General features: G+C 43.5%; 1 protein-coding gene across 1 annotated transcript in view; it reads right to left on the bottom strand.

Moving 5' to 3' along the window:
• Positions 1–656: 656 nt before the first annotated feature.
• The window catches only part of SAMD8 (sterile alpha motif domain containing 8), a 47,023-nt gene continuing 28,512 nt past the window's right edge, over positions 657–19,167 (bottom strand). Inside the window, exons 4-5 of the mRNA XM_019556089.1 lie at positions 14,397–14,547; positions 657–6,317 (exon numbers count right to left, since the gene is read on the bottom strand). Coding sequence (XP_019411634.1) covers positions 6,013–6,317; positions 14,397–14,547 — 456 coding nt within the window. The 3' untranslated portion in view covers positions 657–6,012. The remainder of the gene's footprint in view (positions 6,318–14,396; positions 14,548–19,167) is intronic.

Here is a 19,167-nt window from a genome sequence, read left to right as displayed (position 1 = left end):
CCAGAGGCAGAGCTATGATCTGCTCCCTGCACACCTCTGCCCACAGAACCTGGGCCCATCACAGGCATGGGTAGGCAGTGGAGTGCAGCTTGCCTTGGGTCCCAGTCCTATGTTGTCACTGCCCCATGATCCTGATCCTAGTCACCAGTCTGCCTGCCTGTCACACTCCTGGACACAGGTCCCCACCTGCACATAGCCCTATCCCAGCAATGGGTGCAAGGCAGACAGATGAGGGTTGATCCAGCAGTGGCAGCTGGAAGAAGCCACCATAGGGGCTGCTGGGAAACTTGAGTCTGTTCATTCTGGCTGCCGCGCTGCCCCAGCCTCGCTGGGTGCCCGGGGTGGTGGGACCTTGCAGAGGCTGCACCCTGTGCCTGGGGCTAAGCAAGGCCAAGGGACCTGCTGTGGGCCAGACAAAATGCCTTGGGAAGCTGGATCTGGCCCATGGGCCATATTCTGCCCACACCTGATTTAGCAAGAAGCTTGAGTCTCCTCTGAAGTCCTTGTAATAGATATTGCAGAAACTCCAAAAGAACATGATGTCTCTGTTGTAGGAGACACCTTAAAAACTGAACCAATTCTGATCAATTCTTGACAAGATATTTGACCATCAATTTAAATTACAAAAAAAAAAAAAAAAAAAAAAAGTCTCCAACCCATCTTTCAACAATTTTATTTTTAATTCTTTTAAATATTTGCTTTAATACAACAAAGATATAAAACAATATATTAATTAAATCTGGGTTTAGTTTTAAAAGTCAAAACAATATTTATTTATTTACATTACTGTGCTTCAAACCTGACTGCCACAGGAACTTTTGAAGTGTTAATACTCTTTTCTTGTGGGAAGTGAGGGAGAGGAGAGGGGAATGACAGGGACAGGAACAAAAAACACTTTAAAATGTATTTAGAAAAGACTTTTTTCCATAAAAGTCAAAGTCTTGTTTTTGTATCCTTGCCGTACACATTAAAGTAGTTTGTAATTCCATTGGAAAAAAAATGAGGACAGCAAAACTATAGTACATTGTAAAAATGAAATTGCTACTTCATCACTGGCTAACAGGTTAGGTCAATATGCTCTACAATCAACAGCTTGTTCTAAACTCTTACATAACTATCACAAGTGTATTTTGAAAATGTATATGTAAACTTGAATTATGTACAACACTTCACTCACTGCAACATTCTCAAGTCTTGAATTACAAGCATCATCAAGAGTTGGAATATGGAGACTGAAATGAGGTTTAACATAGTCCCGTAACTTTAGTCTTAACAGACGTTTACGGTGAAAAATATTTTTGTAGGTTCATTTCGTATTTCAAGTTTTGCCCATAAACACTGTTTCAGTAAGCAATTAGTGTAAAAAAAATCAGAAGGACAATCTCAATGGATAACAGAAATAACCAATGCACAGATTATTAGGGGACTGTTAATTAGTCCTTGATCCGAGTAGCTCTGTGAACACAAGGCAACTCGGAGCTCATGGGCTGTCTGCCAAGGAAACTGCCACACCTACAAGGTCTTTGTTGCCTTTACGATTATCAAGACAACTTTCTTTAAAATGAATACTAAAATTATTCAAGGAAACTATCCTTGTCTGTTTTTCTCCATATTCTAAGAGAAACTCTTCCCCTCCTCAAACAAAAACACAGTAGGAAGGACAGCTCATCATCTATTGCTGTTACTATAATGTGATACTGGAAGTCCAAAAAAAAATCAAATAGCTATATTAATCTTGTTATATAGACACTCCCTTACAAATGCAAAACTTCACATGACTAAGGTTCAACTGCAAAGGTGTGTAGGTGCTTAAACAGCAATGTGAACTTAAGCCTAAGGATCAGTGCAAGAGAAATAATTAGTAAACAACATGTATACAACTAATGAATATGTATTTCCTCCTACGTTCAATCAGAAAAAAGTTGAGGACTTCAACAAACAGTTTCACAAAGTTTTTTTGTTCAACACTACACTGTGAATTCCACCCCCAAAGTGTCCTCATTTGTGTTGGCACTAAGTGAAATACATGAAGTCAGCTAAATAAGAAAACATTGCGAGAATGGTCATTGGAATGTAAATCTGCACATGTATATGAGAGTCAAGTTGGTGGGTTCTGTCGCTTGCAAAACAAACTCGTGTAACATATGAGCACCAAGAGTTGGGATACTCAGACCTGCTTTTGATGCAATTATTATAGAATGGTCTTTACTCTGACATGCAATCATGCTAGAAACTACCACTAGAATATATTTTTCTGTATGGTACATGGAGATCTGAAATACAACTTGAAAGGAAACACTTTGTCCTATTTATGGACCTGAAGGCTTGAATCTATCAAGTACATGGTACACTAGCCTGAATCCAGCAGTTATTACAGGATTACTTGGATACATCCACACCAGGAATATACCAATATCAGAGTGTGGTATGCTCTAAATGTCTCCCTGCTCTTCATGCACTACGTACCTGAGGCAGTAAAGCTTACAGCGTAGGCATGCTTCATTATGCTCCCAGTTAAGCAGTCTTTGTTGCATCAAAGTAATGATCTTGCAGGACCTTTTAAAATTAGTCCTGAAAGTTCAAGAACTGTGGACCTGCAAAAATGTTGCCGCTTCCCCCCCCAGAAAAGCCAAAATTATCAGCTCGACCTATTTTTGCTGGAGGGCTCCTCAAAATGGTTGAAGCATCTAGACTAAAACGAGGGTTTTCCTGTATCTGTTAGCATTCTAAATTAATTTAAAAGTCTAATTGGGCCTTATTTAAAAAACCCTTCATCTCTGAGAGTATCATAATTACCTCTTGTTTTCAAAACCTGTTAGGAGGCGGCGGCTGGGGGGGAGGAAACAAAGAATGAAATTTTAAATAAAGAAGCCTTGAAGACTATTCAGCCTTGCCCAAATGCACCATTTTTCCTTTACCTGTCATTTTTAATATACATATGCAAATAAGGTAATCCCAACTTTATACATTTGTCTAAAGTATTCAATCACAGATCTCTCAAAGCCTCAAGTCCTTACTCGGATCAGTTTAATTTGTGTTTTTGAGAGTAATTTTTACTCATGGTTTTGTCACTCATTTGCATTTGCTGTGTAAAGCGCCACATTAATGATAGCTAAAACACACACTACTTCTAATAAGGAACTTGGAGGTAGGCTTCTTCCCAGGCTGAGCAAGCGCTTTGGTAGAAACACCACAGGTAAAGCCGATATCAAAAGCAACCAACAGATTTCTTAAGGAAAGGCAAACCCAGCCATATTTAACAGTCCCTCCTAGCTCACCCATGCTCTAGTGACAATATTAAGTGTACGTGTTAACATCTGCTGATGAACAGAAAAGGCTCTTATAAAACACTGTGAAAGTTCTAAAACAAATTCTGTACCTCCATTTAAAGATAAATGTCATGCCTCCTTTTTGTTTTTAAAATTGAAGTTAAACAAAAATGATGCCAACAGTATTCCTGTACAGGCCAACTCAAGTTATTTCGGAAACTGAGCAAGAACATGTGAGATTTTTCTTTGAAATCTTCACAATTCACTTTGTGTTTATTGGCAGATGTGGCTAACTTCCACAGGTTCATCTCCAAACAACTGATTTAACAACTTCCCAGCTCTCAGGAAACCAATTTCTGCATACTACAAATATTGTACACAGATTCTTAGCAGTAAGAGAATCAATGCATTAATAGGCAAAGCAATTGTGTAGACAAATATCACATTATCTTCTAAAAATACTCAAAAAGATACACCACTACTGCCTTTAATGCGTTACATTTACTCAGGCAGAAGTCAAAATATTTGAGCTTCAAAAAATGAAAAGTAGTAGTATTTTACCTTACATAAACTGCCTTTCTTGGGTTGATAAATTATTTAAAAAAAACAACCTGTTGCCTTACTAGATACAACAAAATAAAAGATTCTCAAATAATTGTATAATTCAGACATAGTTAACTCAGTCAGCAATCTTGCTAATTTGACTAGTTTCCTGAATACAGCAAAATACAAATACAAATCTGCCTAACCTAAAAAACACATTTGAGTTATTTCTTGTTCAAAACAACAACCCAGTAAAAAGAGAGTAAATGTAAGTGTGATAAAGAAAAAAGGGTTTTCTTTTCTTGTCTTTTTTTTTTTTTTTTTGGTGAAGCATCTATACTTCTGCAGTTTGGATGTCAAGAGCATCTGACAGGATTTTGGGTAATATAAAATCTGCAATCTGTTAAAAAATGGAATGTTATAAATACCTATGTCTGCAGGTTATTAGAACTTCTAATATGCATCTGTAATACTTTTGGTACAGATACATAAGTATCTGAAATTCCTCCAAGGAACTAAATTAAGTTGCAATTTTTTTTAAATATTAGTAAGTTTAGAAAATATGATCTAGGTAATTGACGCTTGTAATTCCAAGTTCAAAGTTGGATTGTTAGAGAGACATTAAGTGTAGGGAGATCAAAGCAGATTACAAAGCTTCAAATATGTTACTAGGTCTTACAGAAGCCTACCCAACTGGCAAGCATGCTTTAGTCACTTTAAGCTGAGATTCAGTAACTTGTGGTAGACTGGCAAAATTTCACAGAAACTTTGCAAGACTGGCTCATTACCTCTTCACACACACTCGCTGAACTTGAAATTGACATAGGAGATTCGAGTGCTAATCACAAATATTTGTTGCAGTTTGCAACTCTCAAATTAAAAACTACCGTTTTATATTAAGCATAAGCTTAACATTGAATTTAAATAACTGAAGTCAGAACCGTCTTGCATACAGTACTTCAATCCCCAGTTCTATTTACTACTCCCTTCATAAGCACAGACAGGGCTCATTCACAAAAAGTGATCCATATTATGGAAGGTAAATCACTTATGGTACTTTAATTCTTAATGTAATAAACAAGCAGCTTAAGAACCAATCTAATTGCAAAACTGCCAAAAAAGACTAATCTAAGTCAGTCATTTACTATATATACCCCATTTGTCAAAAACCTTTATCCAAAGATATTCAACATTCTGCTGATACCAAATGGATTAGGATAAGAATTTAAAACAGGGGGATCAATGTTAGCACTATTTCTAAAATTCACTATTAAGCTCTTCCTGAATCACTACATGCACATTCCCATCCATTTACGGGACATTAAAATACTTGAAGCTTAACTGTTTTATTCTTCCAGTGGTTAAATAATTGCTCATAAAGCATGTGCAAGCCTGGAGAATTAAATGTTTGGATCACACAGAACAGTATTATTCTGTGGCACTAACATTAAGTCAACTTTATTTTCAACAAAACAGTCTTAGTTTTTACCCACTCATGCAAGAGTGCAAAGGAAACCTCCACACGGTAGGATAGCAGAATAAACAGTTCACAAAAACCCTGTCCATAAGTCATCAGTGCATATTCAAAAGGCAGATGGTTTCATTTGTTGGCATCTTGTATATAAATCACACAGTGTCCACTATGATTTTTCAGACCTCTTATTTAAGCTTTGAGACCCCTTTTTAGTAAGGAACTCTACTATTTTCCACAATATGACAAAATACTCTTCAGAAACTCACTGTATAACTGTAAACAGTTCAATTTAAATATTATATTTATAATTAATCTTTTTAAAAGCAAGTCACTGGCAAATGAATTACTACTTGACATTATCTGTACAGGCAGACATTCCAGGTACCAGAAAGTATTTGGACCTCCAAGCAACAAACTAAATTCAATACAAGCATACATTAGAAGTGTAAGTTTTACTTTACCTAAACCACTTGTGTAGAACCTTTCTAAAGACTGTAACTAGGACTTCTGCTTCAGACACCTAATTATTAACTGGCAGCTGTTATTTACCCTAATCTTGCTTTCTACTAAAAGAAACTTGTTGATTATGAGAAGCTAAGCAGCAAGATTATCAGGAGACCTCACGGATGAAAAAAAGTAGTTATTTTCCTATTTTTCCAGTCAGTTCTGTAGTCATGTAAGCATGAATACTTTGTGCATATTTGGGCTACATCAGGGAGATGGTCTTTATCCGATTAGCCTTTTCATTATGGCAGGTTTTGAAAAGGGCCAGCAATACTCATTTGGAACTGTGCCATTAACATTGCATTCAAAAAAGGAAAACATGGGGAACCAAATCCTTGCTCTCCTACTCTGATGATATGCTCTGGTATTAGCCAATGTGTGGTAGTACAAAAAGAGTCTTGTGGTGATGTAGAAGGCAATGAAGACATCTATAGAGTAATGTTCATGTGCAGCCAAAATGAAGAAGATTCCAAACAGATTCAGGACCCAGGATAACGTGTGCAAGAAGTTCCAGCTTCTTGGTGTATCTAGGAAAGAACAGGGTATCCCCGTTAAAGCATTCATCTATGTTTCACAAGTTTCCCGGCAATTTACCAAACCCACACCCATCAAACATGACATTTACAGATCATCCAAAGGACTAGGAAACTACCTACTTGATCTAATAGGCACTACTCATATCCATCAAATTTAACATCAACACACAAAGAAAGAATTCTGAATATTAATCAGTTTACTCATTACTGAAGAACAACCTACAGCACAAATGTAAGGATAGCATCTTTTTAAGATAGCAGATACACTGAAGAGTACCTTATGGTCATGACGAACACCACCTTATTCAGCTGAAGCCATCTTAAAGAGATGGGCATTGCAGGCTTGTCTAGAAGTAAGTATCCATTAAGTTGATTTTAAAGTTATTAATTTATGCTTCTGACTCAAATTAATTATCTTCATTTGCTATTTAATACATAAAAACCACTCGATCACAAAATATTGCTGTGTCTAAGTACATTCATTTACAGTTACGTATACTGTTCAGTTATACATGGATCTTTTTTTATGTTGCCTTTTTAAATCTATTGAAACACTCTGATTTGCATTCAAAGGAATTCAAATATAGGAGCATGAAAACTTAAAACTTCATTACCTGCAATCTTAGCTAAAAAACAAACTTAATTTAGATGTGCACTGTAAGAGATGGCAGGCCATACTTTATACTTGTTGAAAGCCAAAAGCACATTCATTGGTCTCTAAAATGCCACCCTGCCTTGGGAAACAAAAGGGAAAAGAGAACATGGTATCATATTTTAACTGCTTTACAGGATGCAAATTATTCAGATAACTAAATCAGTTTGGTTTAACATGGTCAATTAAGTATAACTTAAGTCTACTGTGGCATAATATTAGTGTCTTAAAGGCATGTATTTGAAGGGTCAAGCGATCAATAATTAGGGACACTGTCAAATACAGTGGGAAAACAATCAAAGACTTTGTATCGCAGTAAAAGATTCACTCGAGTACTGGGTTAATACTCTAAAGGAAGAAACAGATGTCGCCTTTGTGTCATGATAAAAATACTTGTCATGACACACAGGCCTAAAATTAATAGCTGTGATAAAAGTGGTACAATTTTATGCTGCTACTTAGCAGTGGATGTTTGCTTACTTTATGGCACGAAAGTGCAGAGAAACCACAGCTTCTTCTGTTGCCCTGGGCAGATGCTACAGGGGCACATTTCTGCACACCCTAGGAATTCCTGTACAGGACTGGAACTCTCAAGTTCCTGTCCAATTTTCCACGCTTATTGAGATGTACCTCAGATCCTTCGGGCACATCTCAAGCAGCAAAATCCTCCTTCTTCCACTTACTGAGATGTGCCCTGGAGATCCTGGGGGCATACCTCTTAAGCTTCCTACTTTCTGAGACGCTCTCAGAGGTTCCCAGGGGTGTGTTTCTGTCAGCAGGGAATGTCTGAGAGGCGCTCCCAGTGCTTGAGGGGCCCAAACACTGGCAATGCGTAGGGGGTCCACATGCACCCTTGAGATTGGCAGTGCACGCCCTGAGATTGTCCACTGCCGCTCCCCTTGCCACCAGCAGCGTCAGTGGGCAGTTACTGATTGCTGCTAGCCACCGCTGATGCTGCTGATGGCGTCTGCGGGTGGTCTCCGATCGCTGGTTGGCGCTCACCACAACCGTCCACCACAGACACCGCTGTGGCTGCCTGCTTGCCGCCACCACACCTCCACCACTGCTGCGGCCAACGTCACCTGCGGGTGGTTGCCATGCCCTTCAAGCCACAGGAGGCACATGACATTCATAGGCCCAAGCCTGGACAGAAATTCCCGAAAAACCCAAGAACACACTGCCTGTTGTCCCTGTCAGTTAATCCTGCAGGACAACAAACAGTGTGTTTTGCTCAGTGAAACAGATCAACTATTTGGGGGTCATGCTGGCACAGCTGATTCGCTCTATTGGCCAGGACCTATTTTTAGCCTACCTGTATAGACAGATGTTACAAGTGTATCCTTATGAAAGGATACTGATAGAAGCTGTTAAAACTGCAACTGTTACCCCTGCATTATTCTGTAGCAATACAACTGCAGAAGAAGTGCTTTGACTTTAACCCTGGTTTCACCCTGGGTCAGAATTAGAGCAGTTCAGCTAACTTGTATTGCTAATACTAATTCGTATCTAACAGTTAGTACAATAAGTGATGCATGTTCTTCTCTCCCCTTTACTGAGACTAAAATATTTGTGCATACCTAAGAAATTTATTGGTAGGTCCACTGCCTAACTACCCTTTATTTAGTAGAAAATGTTAAGCAGCAAGGAGGCAAATGCTAATGTTGTGTTAAGAACATAAGTGCCATGCTGAGTCAGACAAATGGTCCATCTAGCCCAACATACTTTCTCTGACTTGTAGGAGTGGATGTTATAGAGGAAGAGTGCTAAACTTGATATCTTAGAGTGATCTATCTATCTCCTATTCAATACCCTCCCTAGCATCCACCATTATTGGTTTAGAGATGCCAGAGGGATGTTTTCCAACCATTATGTTACTAGATTTCATAGACATTAGGGCTGGAAGGAACCTCGCAAGATCATCAGGTCCAGCCACCTGCTCAAGGGGCAGGAAGTCAGCTAGGGTCAAAGGATCCCAGGAAGATAGGCATCCAAATGTTTCTTGAAGGTGTCCAGAGTAGGTGCTTGCACCACCTCGGAGAGAGGGGAAGGGGAGTCTATTCCAGGCCTCAGGGACTCTGACAGTAAACAAGTTTTTCCTTATGTCCAGCCTAAAATGGTCTTCCAGGAGTCTGTGACTGCTGGACCTTATCTTCCCTTGGGGTCCCCTGGTGAACAGACACCCCTGAGCCTACAGTTCTCCAGATGGAATAGTCCCATGGCTCTCAGCCTCTCTTCATAAGGTCTGCTCTCATATCCTCTGATCATGCACATGGTTTCCTCTGGACTGTCTCAAGCTTCTCTACATCCTTTCTGAATTGCGGGTCCAGAATTGGATGCAGTCTCACCCGCTCCAGCTGCAGCCTCACCAAGGCTGAGTACAGCGGGAGGATGACTTCCTGGGTCTCGCTTGAGATGCATCAGTAAATGCAAGCCAGAGTTTTGTTTGCTTTGCTAGCTGCGGTATCACATTGGTGGCTCATGTTCATCTTGTGGTCAATCATGACCCCGAAGTCTCTTTCAGTCATGGTGCTAGTGAGCATAGCCCTGCCAAGCCTATAAGTGTGATGCAGATTTTTTCTCCTGAGGTGAGGCACCTTGCATTTCTCTGTATTGAATGCCATCAGGTTTTCATCCACCCACTTTGCAAGCCTGTCAAGGTCAGCCAGGATCACCAGCCTATCCTCAAGCGTGGACACTCTTCCCCATAGTTTGGTGTCACCAGTGAACTTAGCCAGTCCGCTTCTGACACCAGAGTCCAGATCATTTATAAAGACACTGAAGAGTATGGGGCCAAGAATGGAGCCTTGGGGTACACGAGTGGTCACTATGTGCCATGTTGATTCGGTTCTGTCAACTACCACTCTCTAGGTCTGACCTTGGAGTCAGTTCCCCAGCCATTGGACCATACGATTGTCAAGGCTGCAGTTCCCCAATTTTGCCATGAGGGCATCATGGGACACCAGGTCAAAGGCTTTTTTAAAGTCCAAATATATGATATCAACCTCTTCTCCTTTGTCCAGGTGATGTGTCACTAGGTCATAGAAGGAAATGAGATTGGTCAGAGGGTCTCAAGTCACCCTCCTCGGGCAGCCATCTCCACTTGTAGGGAAGCGTACTGCTCCTTCACAGAGAGCTACACCCCCCCACACTTTCTTTCAACATGATCTCTGCTGTAGAAGGTATAGCCATCCATACCTGTGGTCTAGTCATAGGTGGAGTCCCAACAGGTCTCCATTATCCCTATGAGATCATAGTCATTAGCATCATAGTTCAATAGCCTCCAACCATTATAACCTATCATCCATGAACTCATCCACTCTCTTTTTAAACCTGGCTATGCCATCTGCCTCTACCACTTTGTGGCAATCAAGTAACCAAGTAAACTACATGTTGCTTAAAAGAGTACTTTCTCTCATTAGTTTTACATTTATCACCTACTAATTTCAGTGGGTGTTATTGTTCTTTTCTCAGAAAAAATGAAAAACCCCAAAATAAACCCAAAGCATGATGTCAAATGATTAACTAGAAGAATTTACAGCTATGGAACATATATTTACCAAAATACATCACAAATTATTCCTGTCATCATTTATCCAACTGTGTCAGAGAAACTGTCCTATTGTACCCACTACCAAAACCTCCGAGTGAGCAGCTAGTAATGCATGCTTTAAAACATTATGACTCAGACCACAGACAGGCATTGTGTCTATGCTAAGAAATATGCCCTTTTCTCAACACAAAGAGCTAGTGTGTAGCCATTCAAGGGGTTTTTGGAGAATAAAAACAGCCATTCTACAAAAATCATTAGCTGTTTTAACTAGCAGCTCTTCCAGAGAGTTTTCAAGCACCATCTGTAACACCTGTATGCTTATCTCAGGCTCCCTGGGACCTGCAGTATTTCACAATACTCTGTTCTTCCTCCCCTGCTCCAAGGGGAAGATACAGCTCTGGCTCCTTGAGGACCTACTCCAGCAACAAGCTGTCAGGGAGTATACTTGAACAGCACTGGGACTGTTTGAGTTGTGGTGCTGAATCCCACCACTGCCTGACAAAAGACTAAGGGAGTCTCAGCTATTCACACAACAGTACACGTACCCCCTCCACCCCTTTGACAAACCCACATCTCCCCAGAACTGTGCACGCAGCATCACAGCTACCCAGACTTTGAACAGCACCCGGATCCTCTGGCACTGTTCAAACAGTGACAAGTCTTCCCAGTGGTGTTCAAAAGGGCAGCAGAAATTTCTTCAACCTAACCTTAAGTCCTCCACCCAATTGCTCTGCTTTTCAGTAGAATGGTTTAGCAAGGGACAGGATTAAGGTTTAGGCTAGGGATTTTCCCCTGCCACTACAAGAGCTGGATCTCTGGAAGCAGCACTGCCAGGCATGGCAGGGGAGAAGAGAGTAGGCTTTCAATGATCTGGAGCAGGTAGAGCCAACGAGAAGCCCACTATCCCCCCTGGCTGGAAAGCAGACTACTGAGGCAGCTTGGTAGCTCTGCAGCCAAGGGGTTGGAATACTTGCGTCCACCCTTTCTTGGAATGTTTCTGTGGCAGTGCAAATTTCCTGTACTGCAATTTAATCCCTGCCCACACCCTTGTTCTCCACTGAACAAACAGCATGTTCTAGGCTCCTTCCACCGACCAAGATACTGACATTCCAAAATAGTTATTTATTTCGTATTTTTGATGCTCATTGGACACTTTACATACGTCAATCCTAATTAGTGTACATATTCTGTGTAAATTCAAGGATTTAATATGGGAAAAAGTGAGTTGGAGAAAAAGATTCTAACAGCACAAGGCAGTGTCATCATAACTCAATTCTTCAAAGGCAGAATAAAATACTAAATTTATTATGCCCTTTCCACTGTTGTGAAAACATCCTCCAGTAGCAATACTACCAACTGTTATTTCTTCTTAAAGGATCATACCTCCTAAAATGAACTGTTTTCCACAACATATTGAAAGTTGTGGTTTATTTCAAGTGAACAGTCTTGTCTTCCTGGCTTATACATCTGTTCTAATGAAGAACACTCCATTTTAGGATTAAAAATACTGCTGCTGGCTTGTGGATATAAAAAGATTCTTTTTCATATTAATAGATATAAACAGTCTCCTCTCAAAACCTGTCACACTGGAGTTGTAGCTTTTTCCATAGAAATATGACTTTCTCTTCAACGTAACTTCACCATTAGAATCCAGCAATACCAAATCTTTTGACTATCAGTTGTGCTACTTTTAACAGAATTTTTCACATACATAAAACACTTTTCAGTACAGCACAGTAAATATATGCCAACAGGTATTGTTCTGCGGTAGGCTGCATATGTGGTCAATAACAAACACCATAACGACAAGTGCAGACTGGACCTAGTATAAGCCTAAATCACGTAGTGTGTACTTAAGGTCACAGCAGACTGACATGTTCAGCATATCAGTAAGCCATAATATAGGAAAGAAGAATAGCCTGTTTGAGTAACCACAAAGTGAGCCTGTGCAGATGTAAAAATTAGCTTGATCAGGCAAGACGACAGTATGTCCAGTTAAACCAAATCAAACTAAACACTAGCAAAAGGCCATAAATAACTGGTTCAGTTTCATTCCAAAAGTTTCACTGAACCAAACAAATTTTAATAAATTTAAATGTAGAAAATACAAGTTATAGACTGGAGAGAAAGAGTTGAAGATCAAGATGACCTGCTGCAAGTCTCACCCTCCTGAGTCTTCCCTAACAATGGCATATGTGAAAATCTGCATTGTTGCTGTTGTCAGTATTAGAATACGTGTTTGCTCTTGTGCTTTTGGGATCAGATAAAATTAAGTCAGGCTATAGATTGTTCTCTTTTCTGACCTGGGTAGTGATTATTAAGGGAATTGTAACTATACCTTCATTCCACATGGAAGCTTGCAACAGAAGTCCCAAGTATAAACTGGCTCTCGTCTTTTTGGTAACACTGAATAGAACTCCAGATTGTATACAAAAAGTAACAGCATAGCTATTAGGGCTGTGTGAAACATCACCATTCTGTTTCAACTTGCGTTTCAATGGAACAGCTTTTCGTTTCAAATTTTGTTTAGATTTGAAACTGCTGCTCCGTTTCATTTCATCGAAATGGTTTAATTGTTTTACCCATAGGCTATAATGGGGAAGCTCAAAACAGCCTATAACTTTGTCATTCCTGGTCTGATTTGGATGAAACTTGCAGGAATGATAGCCCCTTCTGAGGGCATGAGGCCTGCCACGTTTCAAGGAGATAGGTGTAGGGGTTTCAGGGAAACCGCACCTCAAAGTCTTGAAAGCAAAAAACTCATGGTGTGTATGTTAAGCCACAGTGGGGTCAAAACTGCACGCTTGCTAGCCCCTGCTGAGGCAACAAAGCCTGCCAAGTTCAAGGAGACAGGTGCAGGGGTTTGGGGGAAACTGCACCTCAAGCTGCGGACAAGCAAAACTCATGACATGGGTGGCACTGTGTGTGTTAAGCCGCAGCAGGGTGAAAACTGGAGGCCTGCTAGCCCCTGCTGTGGCCACAAAGCCTGGCAGCTGTCAAGGAGATAGGTACAGGGGCTTCTGGGGCCCTGCATCTCTGGCTGCTGACAGGCAAAACTCATGACATGGAGGGCGGGGGGTGTGCGCACGCTCACTCAACTGACACCAAGGCAGAAAGCAGGGCAGTTCAAACAATGCTGCCTTTTCTGCAGTTTTTCCATTCCTCCCCCAGAGCACTGGGACTGGAAGAGTTCTCAGGGAAGGATGACAGTCACTGGCCAGCTACACAGTCAGTAATGAGAGCACTCCTTCCCCCTTAATTTCCCCTCCCTCTCCTTACTTTAGTTTCTGTTTCCCTGCAGGCAAGTCCAGCTTGAGCTTCAAAAATCAAAATGTTTCGAAAATTTCGAAACATTTTGACTTGCCTCGTTTTTGTTCAAGGCTATTTTAAACCTCTCCATTTTGTTTTGATTTTGCTGCTTTGAGCTCAAAATGAGTTGAAACAAAACTGCCAGAAAATTTTGTACAGCCCTAATAGCCATAGAAAATGTATCTGCTTTCTCAAACTCTCTAGTTTCCAAGTTACCCTCTGCTCCATTTGTGTGGTAAGGGTGAAGGATAAGTGATTATATTGTACCCTTGTTAAGGATTTTAGTTGTTCTTATCAAGAAAAAAACATTAAATAAAATCTCCAAAATATGTTTCACAATAGTCTTTCTGGCACTTAGATGGCACATTAGGTCCAACTGCTCAGGGACTTCCCTTTTTGTAAGCAACTTTTCTCCGGCTTAACACTTATAAAAGCTTTCAGCCCAAACATGTGGAGTATAACATATTAAGGGAGTATGCCTCCTGCAGCTTTAACTACCATTGCTATTACAGTTTCAAAATAAACTAGGATGTTTAAAGCACTGACACCATGTACTTACATTCTGTGACAAAGAAGTTCAGCATAGTCAGAACAACAGTATGGCCACTGAACATATAATCCCCGCACGTATGTACTCCAGTTAGTGTCATTCCAAACCCGCTCCAAATTGCAAATGCTCGCTGAAGTTTTGCCCACATGTTTCCATACAACTAAAATGAAAAGTGGTATATCGGTATTTAAAAGTCTACAACAAGAATATTTTTAGTATACCTCTACCATTTAACAGATAAGTCAATTGTCTATCACTACAGAGGTAGAACATTTAATAAACTAGCATCGTGTTTACTATCTCATGGTACTTTTTACTTTTTGAAACAAAAAGGTCAAAACTGTCTTATTTTGCATAACTTGTTACATTGCTAACCACAAACACAAAAGTATCATCTCTGATGGAGCCTAGAATGTAAAGAAAGTACGTTTTAACCCAAAAAGTACATGAACAATGGGGCTTCTACAATTTCTCATGAGACTTTATTCCCAGCTAAATGAGGTAGTCAAGAAAATTTTCCCGATAATTCGCTGAAATACTTTTCATCTCTTCTCCTTTACTTGTAGTACTAGGCCAGGGGTGGGCAAAATGCAGCCCGTGGGCCAGATGCAGCCTGCAGGGCCCCTAAAAAAATTTTAAAAATGTATATTTATCTGCCTTTGGCTGTCATGCGGTCCTCAATAGCTTGCCAAAACTCAGTAAGTGGCCCTCTGCCCAAAATAATTGCCCACCCCTGTACTTTCAATACTTCTTTCCCTACTTCTTGGTGTCATGATTTTCACTCTTCTCTCTCAAATTCTTGTCTTCAGTCACTTCAATGCATGCTCCCCTAACTAATTTTCTATGGTTTACATTACAGCATTTTGAAAGGCCCTAAATGAACACAGTATGCAAGTGTTTAACAAAACTAGCGTTTCTTAACCTGTGGGACATGATGCAAAATTAGTGTCCCGGCTCTGGTGCGAGACGTGTGGGTGTAAGCCTGCTGCGCCCCTATGAGCCCAGGGACCCCAGCAGTGACCCCAGGACCCCTGACAAGCCCTGGCCTGCCAGCAGCTAAGCAGGAGCCCGTGGAGAGAGGGATCTAGCCAGCTGGGAATGGGCTAAGTGGACTGAGGAGAGTCATGCCCCCCCGACCCTCCTACTTGGCCCAGCCCCCCAGGGAGCCATGCAACCCCCTTGCAGGCACGTATACCAGGTTAGGGGGAAGTCACCCACCTGTTCCTTCCCTCGGTGGAGGGGAGGGACCCCTGTTAGCCCCCCAAAAGCACTGAGGTGTCGGCTGGCCCTTCTGCACATGTGCACAGTTTAAAAAGGGCCCGGCAACGTCATAAGCCTCATTAGCATCCCGGCTCTGATGCGAGACGCGCGGGTGTAAGCCCGCTGCACCCCTGTGAGCCTAGGGACCCCAGCAGTGACCCCAGGACCCCTGACAAGCCCTGGCCTGCCAGCAGCTAAGCAGGAGCCCATGGAGGGAGGGATCTAGCCAGCTGAGAATGGGCTAAGTGGACCGAGGAGGGTCACGCCCCACCTCCACCCCGGCTCCTACTTCGCCCAGCCTCCCAGGGAGCCATGCGAACAGGCCACGCAAACAGGCACATTCCTGAGCCCGGTGCACAAGTTAGCGCAGGAGTTTACACAGGAGGGCAAGCAGGAGGGCCCGAGGCCCTGCCTGTGAGCCCCCCAGAGTAAGCAGTCCCAGCCGTAGAAAGCCCACCAGCGGCATGACACAGATGGGCACGCGCCGCATCCCAAGGGTCCCCTCAGGGCCTGCGGCCCCTCCCCCTGGCACCTCAGAGATGGCCACCCAGACGGACCCCATGGTTCCGGGCTACACACAGACAGAGCCTTTGGCTCTCGGCTGCAGGGGCTGCCTGTCCCCTTTTCAGGCTCTGGGGCCCGGGAGCATGGCTACCTCCCTTCGTGGGGTCTGCTCCCTTTTGGGGGTCTCTGGCACGCCAGCTGGAGGAGCTCCAGGCCACAGTCCAGAGACTGCATGCCATCAGGAACTGTGAGCAGGAGATAGACTCCTACTGCCAGGCCCTTCTCCCTGGGAGGTGGAGGGTAGACCATGGTCTCCCTCCAGGACAAGGGAGGACTCAGGGACCTCCCCTTCTGTCCAGCCACGAGGTTGGACCAAGGTGGTCAAGGACCCCAGGGCCCACTGCACCAAGGCCCCTGCCCTGCTGGAGCTTTGCAACAGCTATGAGCCTCTTGCAGCCCCAGCAGAGCCTGCTGAGTTGCCAGCTCCCGCAGGCGACACAGAGGACACTGCAGCTACCGTCCCCACTCTCCCCAAGACCAAACGCAAAGTGTTTGTTGTGGGAGACTTCATCCTGAGGGGGACTAAGGGGGCAATCTGCTGCCCCGACCCCTCAGCCCAGGAAGTTTGCTGCTTCCCGGGGGCCTGCATCCATGACATTGTGGAGAAGATCCCTAAACTCCTCTAGCCCCCAGACCACTATCCCATGCTCCTCATCCATGCGGGCACCAATGACATGGCTCAGAATGCTCCTAGCTGGGTTATGAGGCACTTCAGGGATTTGGGTGCAAAGCTAAAGGGTCTGGGGGCACAGGTGGTGTTTTCTTTGATCCTCCCAGTCTCGGATTATGGGCTGAGGAGGGAAAGGAGGACCCACACAGTCAACCAAAGACTGTGGCGCTGGTGTCATCGGGAAGGCTTTGGCTTCCACGACCACAGTCCGCGCTTTGGAGAGAGAGGCAGCGAGCTTTTGAGAAGGGATGGCCTTCACCCCTCTCTGTTGGGGAGGAGGCTTTTCTCAGCTAGACTGGCTGACCTGCTTCCACCGGGCTTTAAACTAAGCCTGCCGGGGGATGGGGGGACTACTGCCACTGCTGGCCCACCGAGTGGCCCTTGCAAAGTCAGCAGGCCAAGGCACGTAAGCTAAGGAAGCTTGTCAGAGAGGCCCTAAAAGGCCACAACCCAATGGAGAGAGGAGTTCAGGATGCATGGATGCCTCAAGGAAGCAATCCTGGATGCGCAAGCGAAGTCCATCCTGTATCAGAGGAAAGGCAGCAGGAAGGCACAGCAGCCCCCCTGGCTCTCCAGGGAACTGGTGGACCTCCTGCATCTTAAAAGGAGGACCTATAAAGGATGGAGGACTGGAACCGCCACCAAGGAAGAATACGCTGCATTAGTCCGGACTTTCAGACAGCAAAATCAGGAAAGCCAAGGCTGCAAAGGGACTCCAGCTAGCTACAAATATCAAGGAAAATAAAAAGTCCCTTTTTAGATATGTGGGGAGCCAGAGGAAAAGCAAGGGCAACCTTGGACCCGTGCTAAACCAGATGGGGCAACTGACGCCCAGGAAAAAGCAAACTTGCTAAATGGGTACTTTGCGTCAGTTTTCCATCAGTCCCATGGGATGGCCCTGCCCACTGTGGGTCAGGGAGGCCCGGGTGAGGGAGATTCCTTGCCCTCCATCGAAGCTGACCTTGTGAAGGAACACTTCAACAGACTGGATACCTTCAAGTCAGCTGGCCCTGATGGGTTACACCCAAGGGTACTCAGGGATCTGGCAAGCGTCATAGCTCAGCCCCTGGCACAGATCTTTGAGAGTTCTTGGCGCTCTGGTGAAGTGCCCGATGATTGGAAGAGGGCCAATGTTGTGTTCAGGAAAGGGAGGAAAGTAGATCCAGCAAACTACAGGCCCATCAGCCTGACCTCTATCCTGGGGAAAGTCTTGGAAAAAATGATATCAAGGAGGCCATCCTTAACAGACTAGCTGAAGGCAATATCCTGATGGATACCCAGCATGGGATTGTTGCGGGTAGGTCTTGCTTGACCAACCTCATTTCCTTTTATGACAGGTGACTTATCACCTGGACAAAGGGGAAGAGACAATGTCATATACCTCGACTTTAAAAAAGCCTTTGATCTGGTATCCCACAATCACCTTTTGGTTTAACTGGCTAACTGTGGCCTTGACGTCACCACGATCGGCTGGCTGGGGAACTGGCTCTACAGTAGGACCCAGAGGGTGGTGGTCGACAGGCGTCAATCGTCTTGGTGTGCTGTGACCAGTGGGGTCCCACAAGCCTCCGTCCTAGTGCCTATACTGTTTAACATCTTCATCAGTGATGTGGACACTGGTGTCAGAAGTGGACTGGCTAAGTTCGCCGACAACACCAAACTTTGGGGTAAAGCATCCACACTTGAGGACAGGAGGGTTATCCAGACGGATCTGGACAGACTCATGAAATGGGTGGATGAGAACCTGATGGTGTTCAACACCGAAAAATGCAAGGTTCTCCACCTTGGGAGGAAAAACCTACACCATGCATATAGGCTCGGTAGTGCTACGCTGGTTAACTCTACAGATGAAAGGGACTTGGGGGTCATGGTTGACCACAAGATGAACGTGAGCCTTCAGTGTGATGCTGTGGCTAGTAATGCAAGCAAAACGCTGGCTTGCTGGCTTGAGATGCTTCTCAAGCAGATCCCGGGACATCATTCTCCCATTGTTCTTGGCCTTTGTGAGGCCACAACTGGAGTACTGCATCCAGTTTTGGGCTCCGCAATTCAAAAAGGATGTGGAGAAGCTTGAGAGGGTGCAGAGGAGAGCCATGCACATGATCAGAGGGCAGGAAAACAGACCTTATGATGAGAGGCTGAGAGCAATGGGGCTATTCAGCCTGGAAAAGCGCAGGCTCAGAGGTGATCTGGTGGCCACCTATAAGCTTATCAGGGGTGCTCATCAGGATCTGGGGGGAATGACTGTTCACCAGACCTCCCCAAGGGATGACAAGATCGAATGGT

This window comes from Crocodylus porosus, unplaced genomic scaffold (genome assembly GCF_001723895.1).
Source record: "Crocodylus porosus isolate Cpor-Errol unplaced genomic scaffold, CroPor_comp1, whole genome shotgun sequence".
Taxonomy (NCBI): domain Eukaryota; kingdom Metazoa; phylum Chordata; order Crocodylia; family Crocodylidae; genus Crocodylus; species Crocodylus porosus.
The sequence above is the reverse complement of the archived record's forward strand: the minus strand, read 5'-3'. Positions and strand labels throughout refer to the sequence as shown.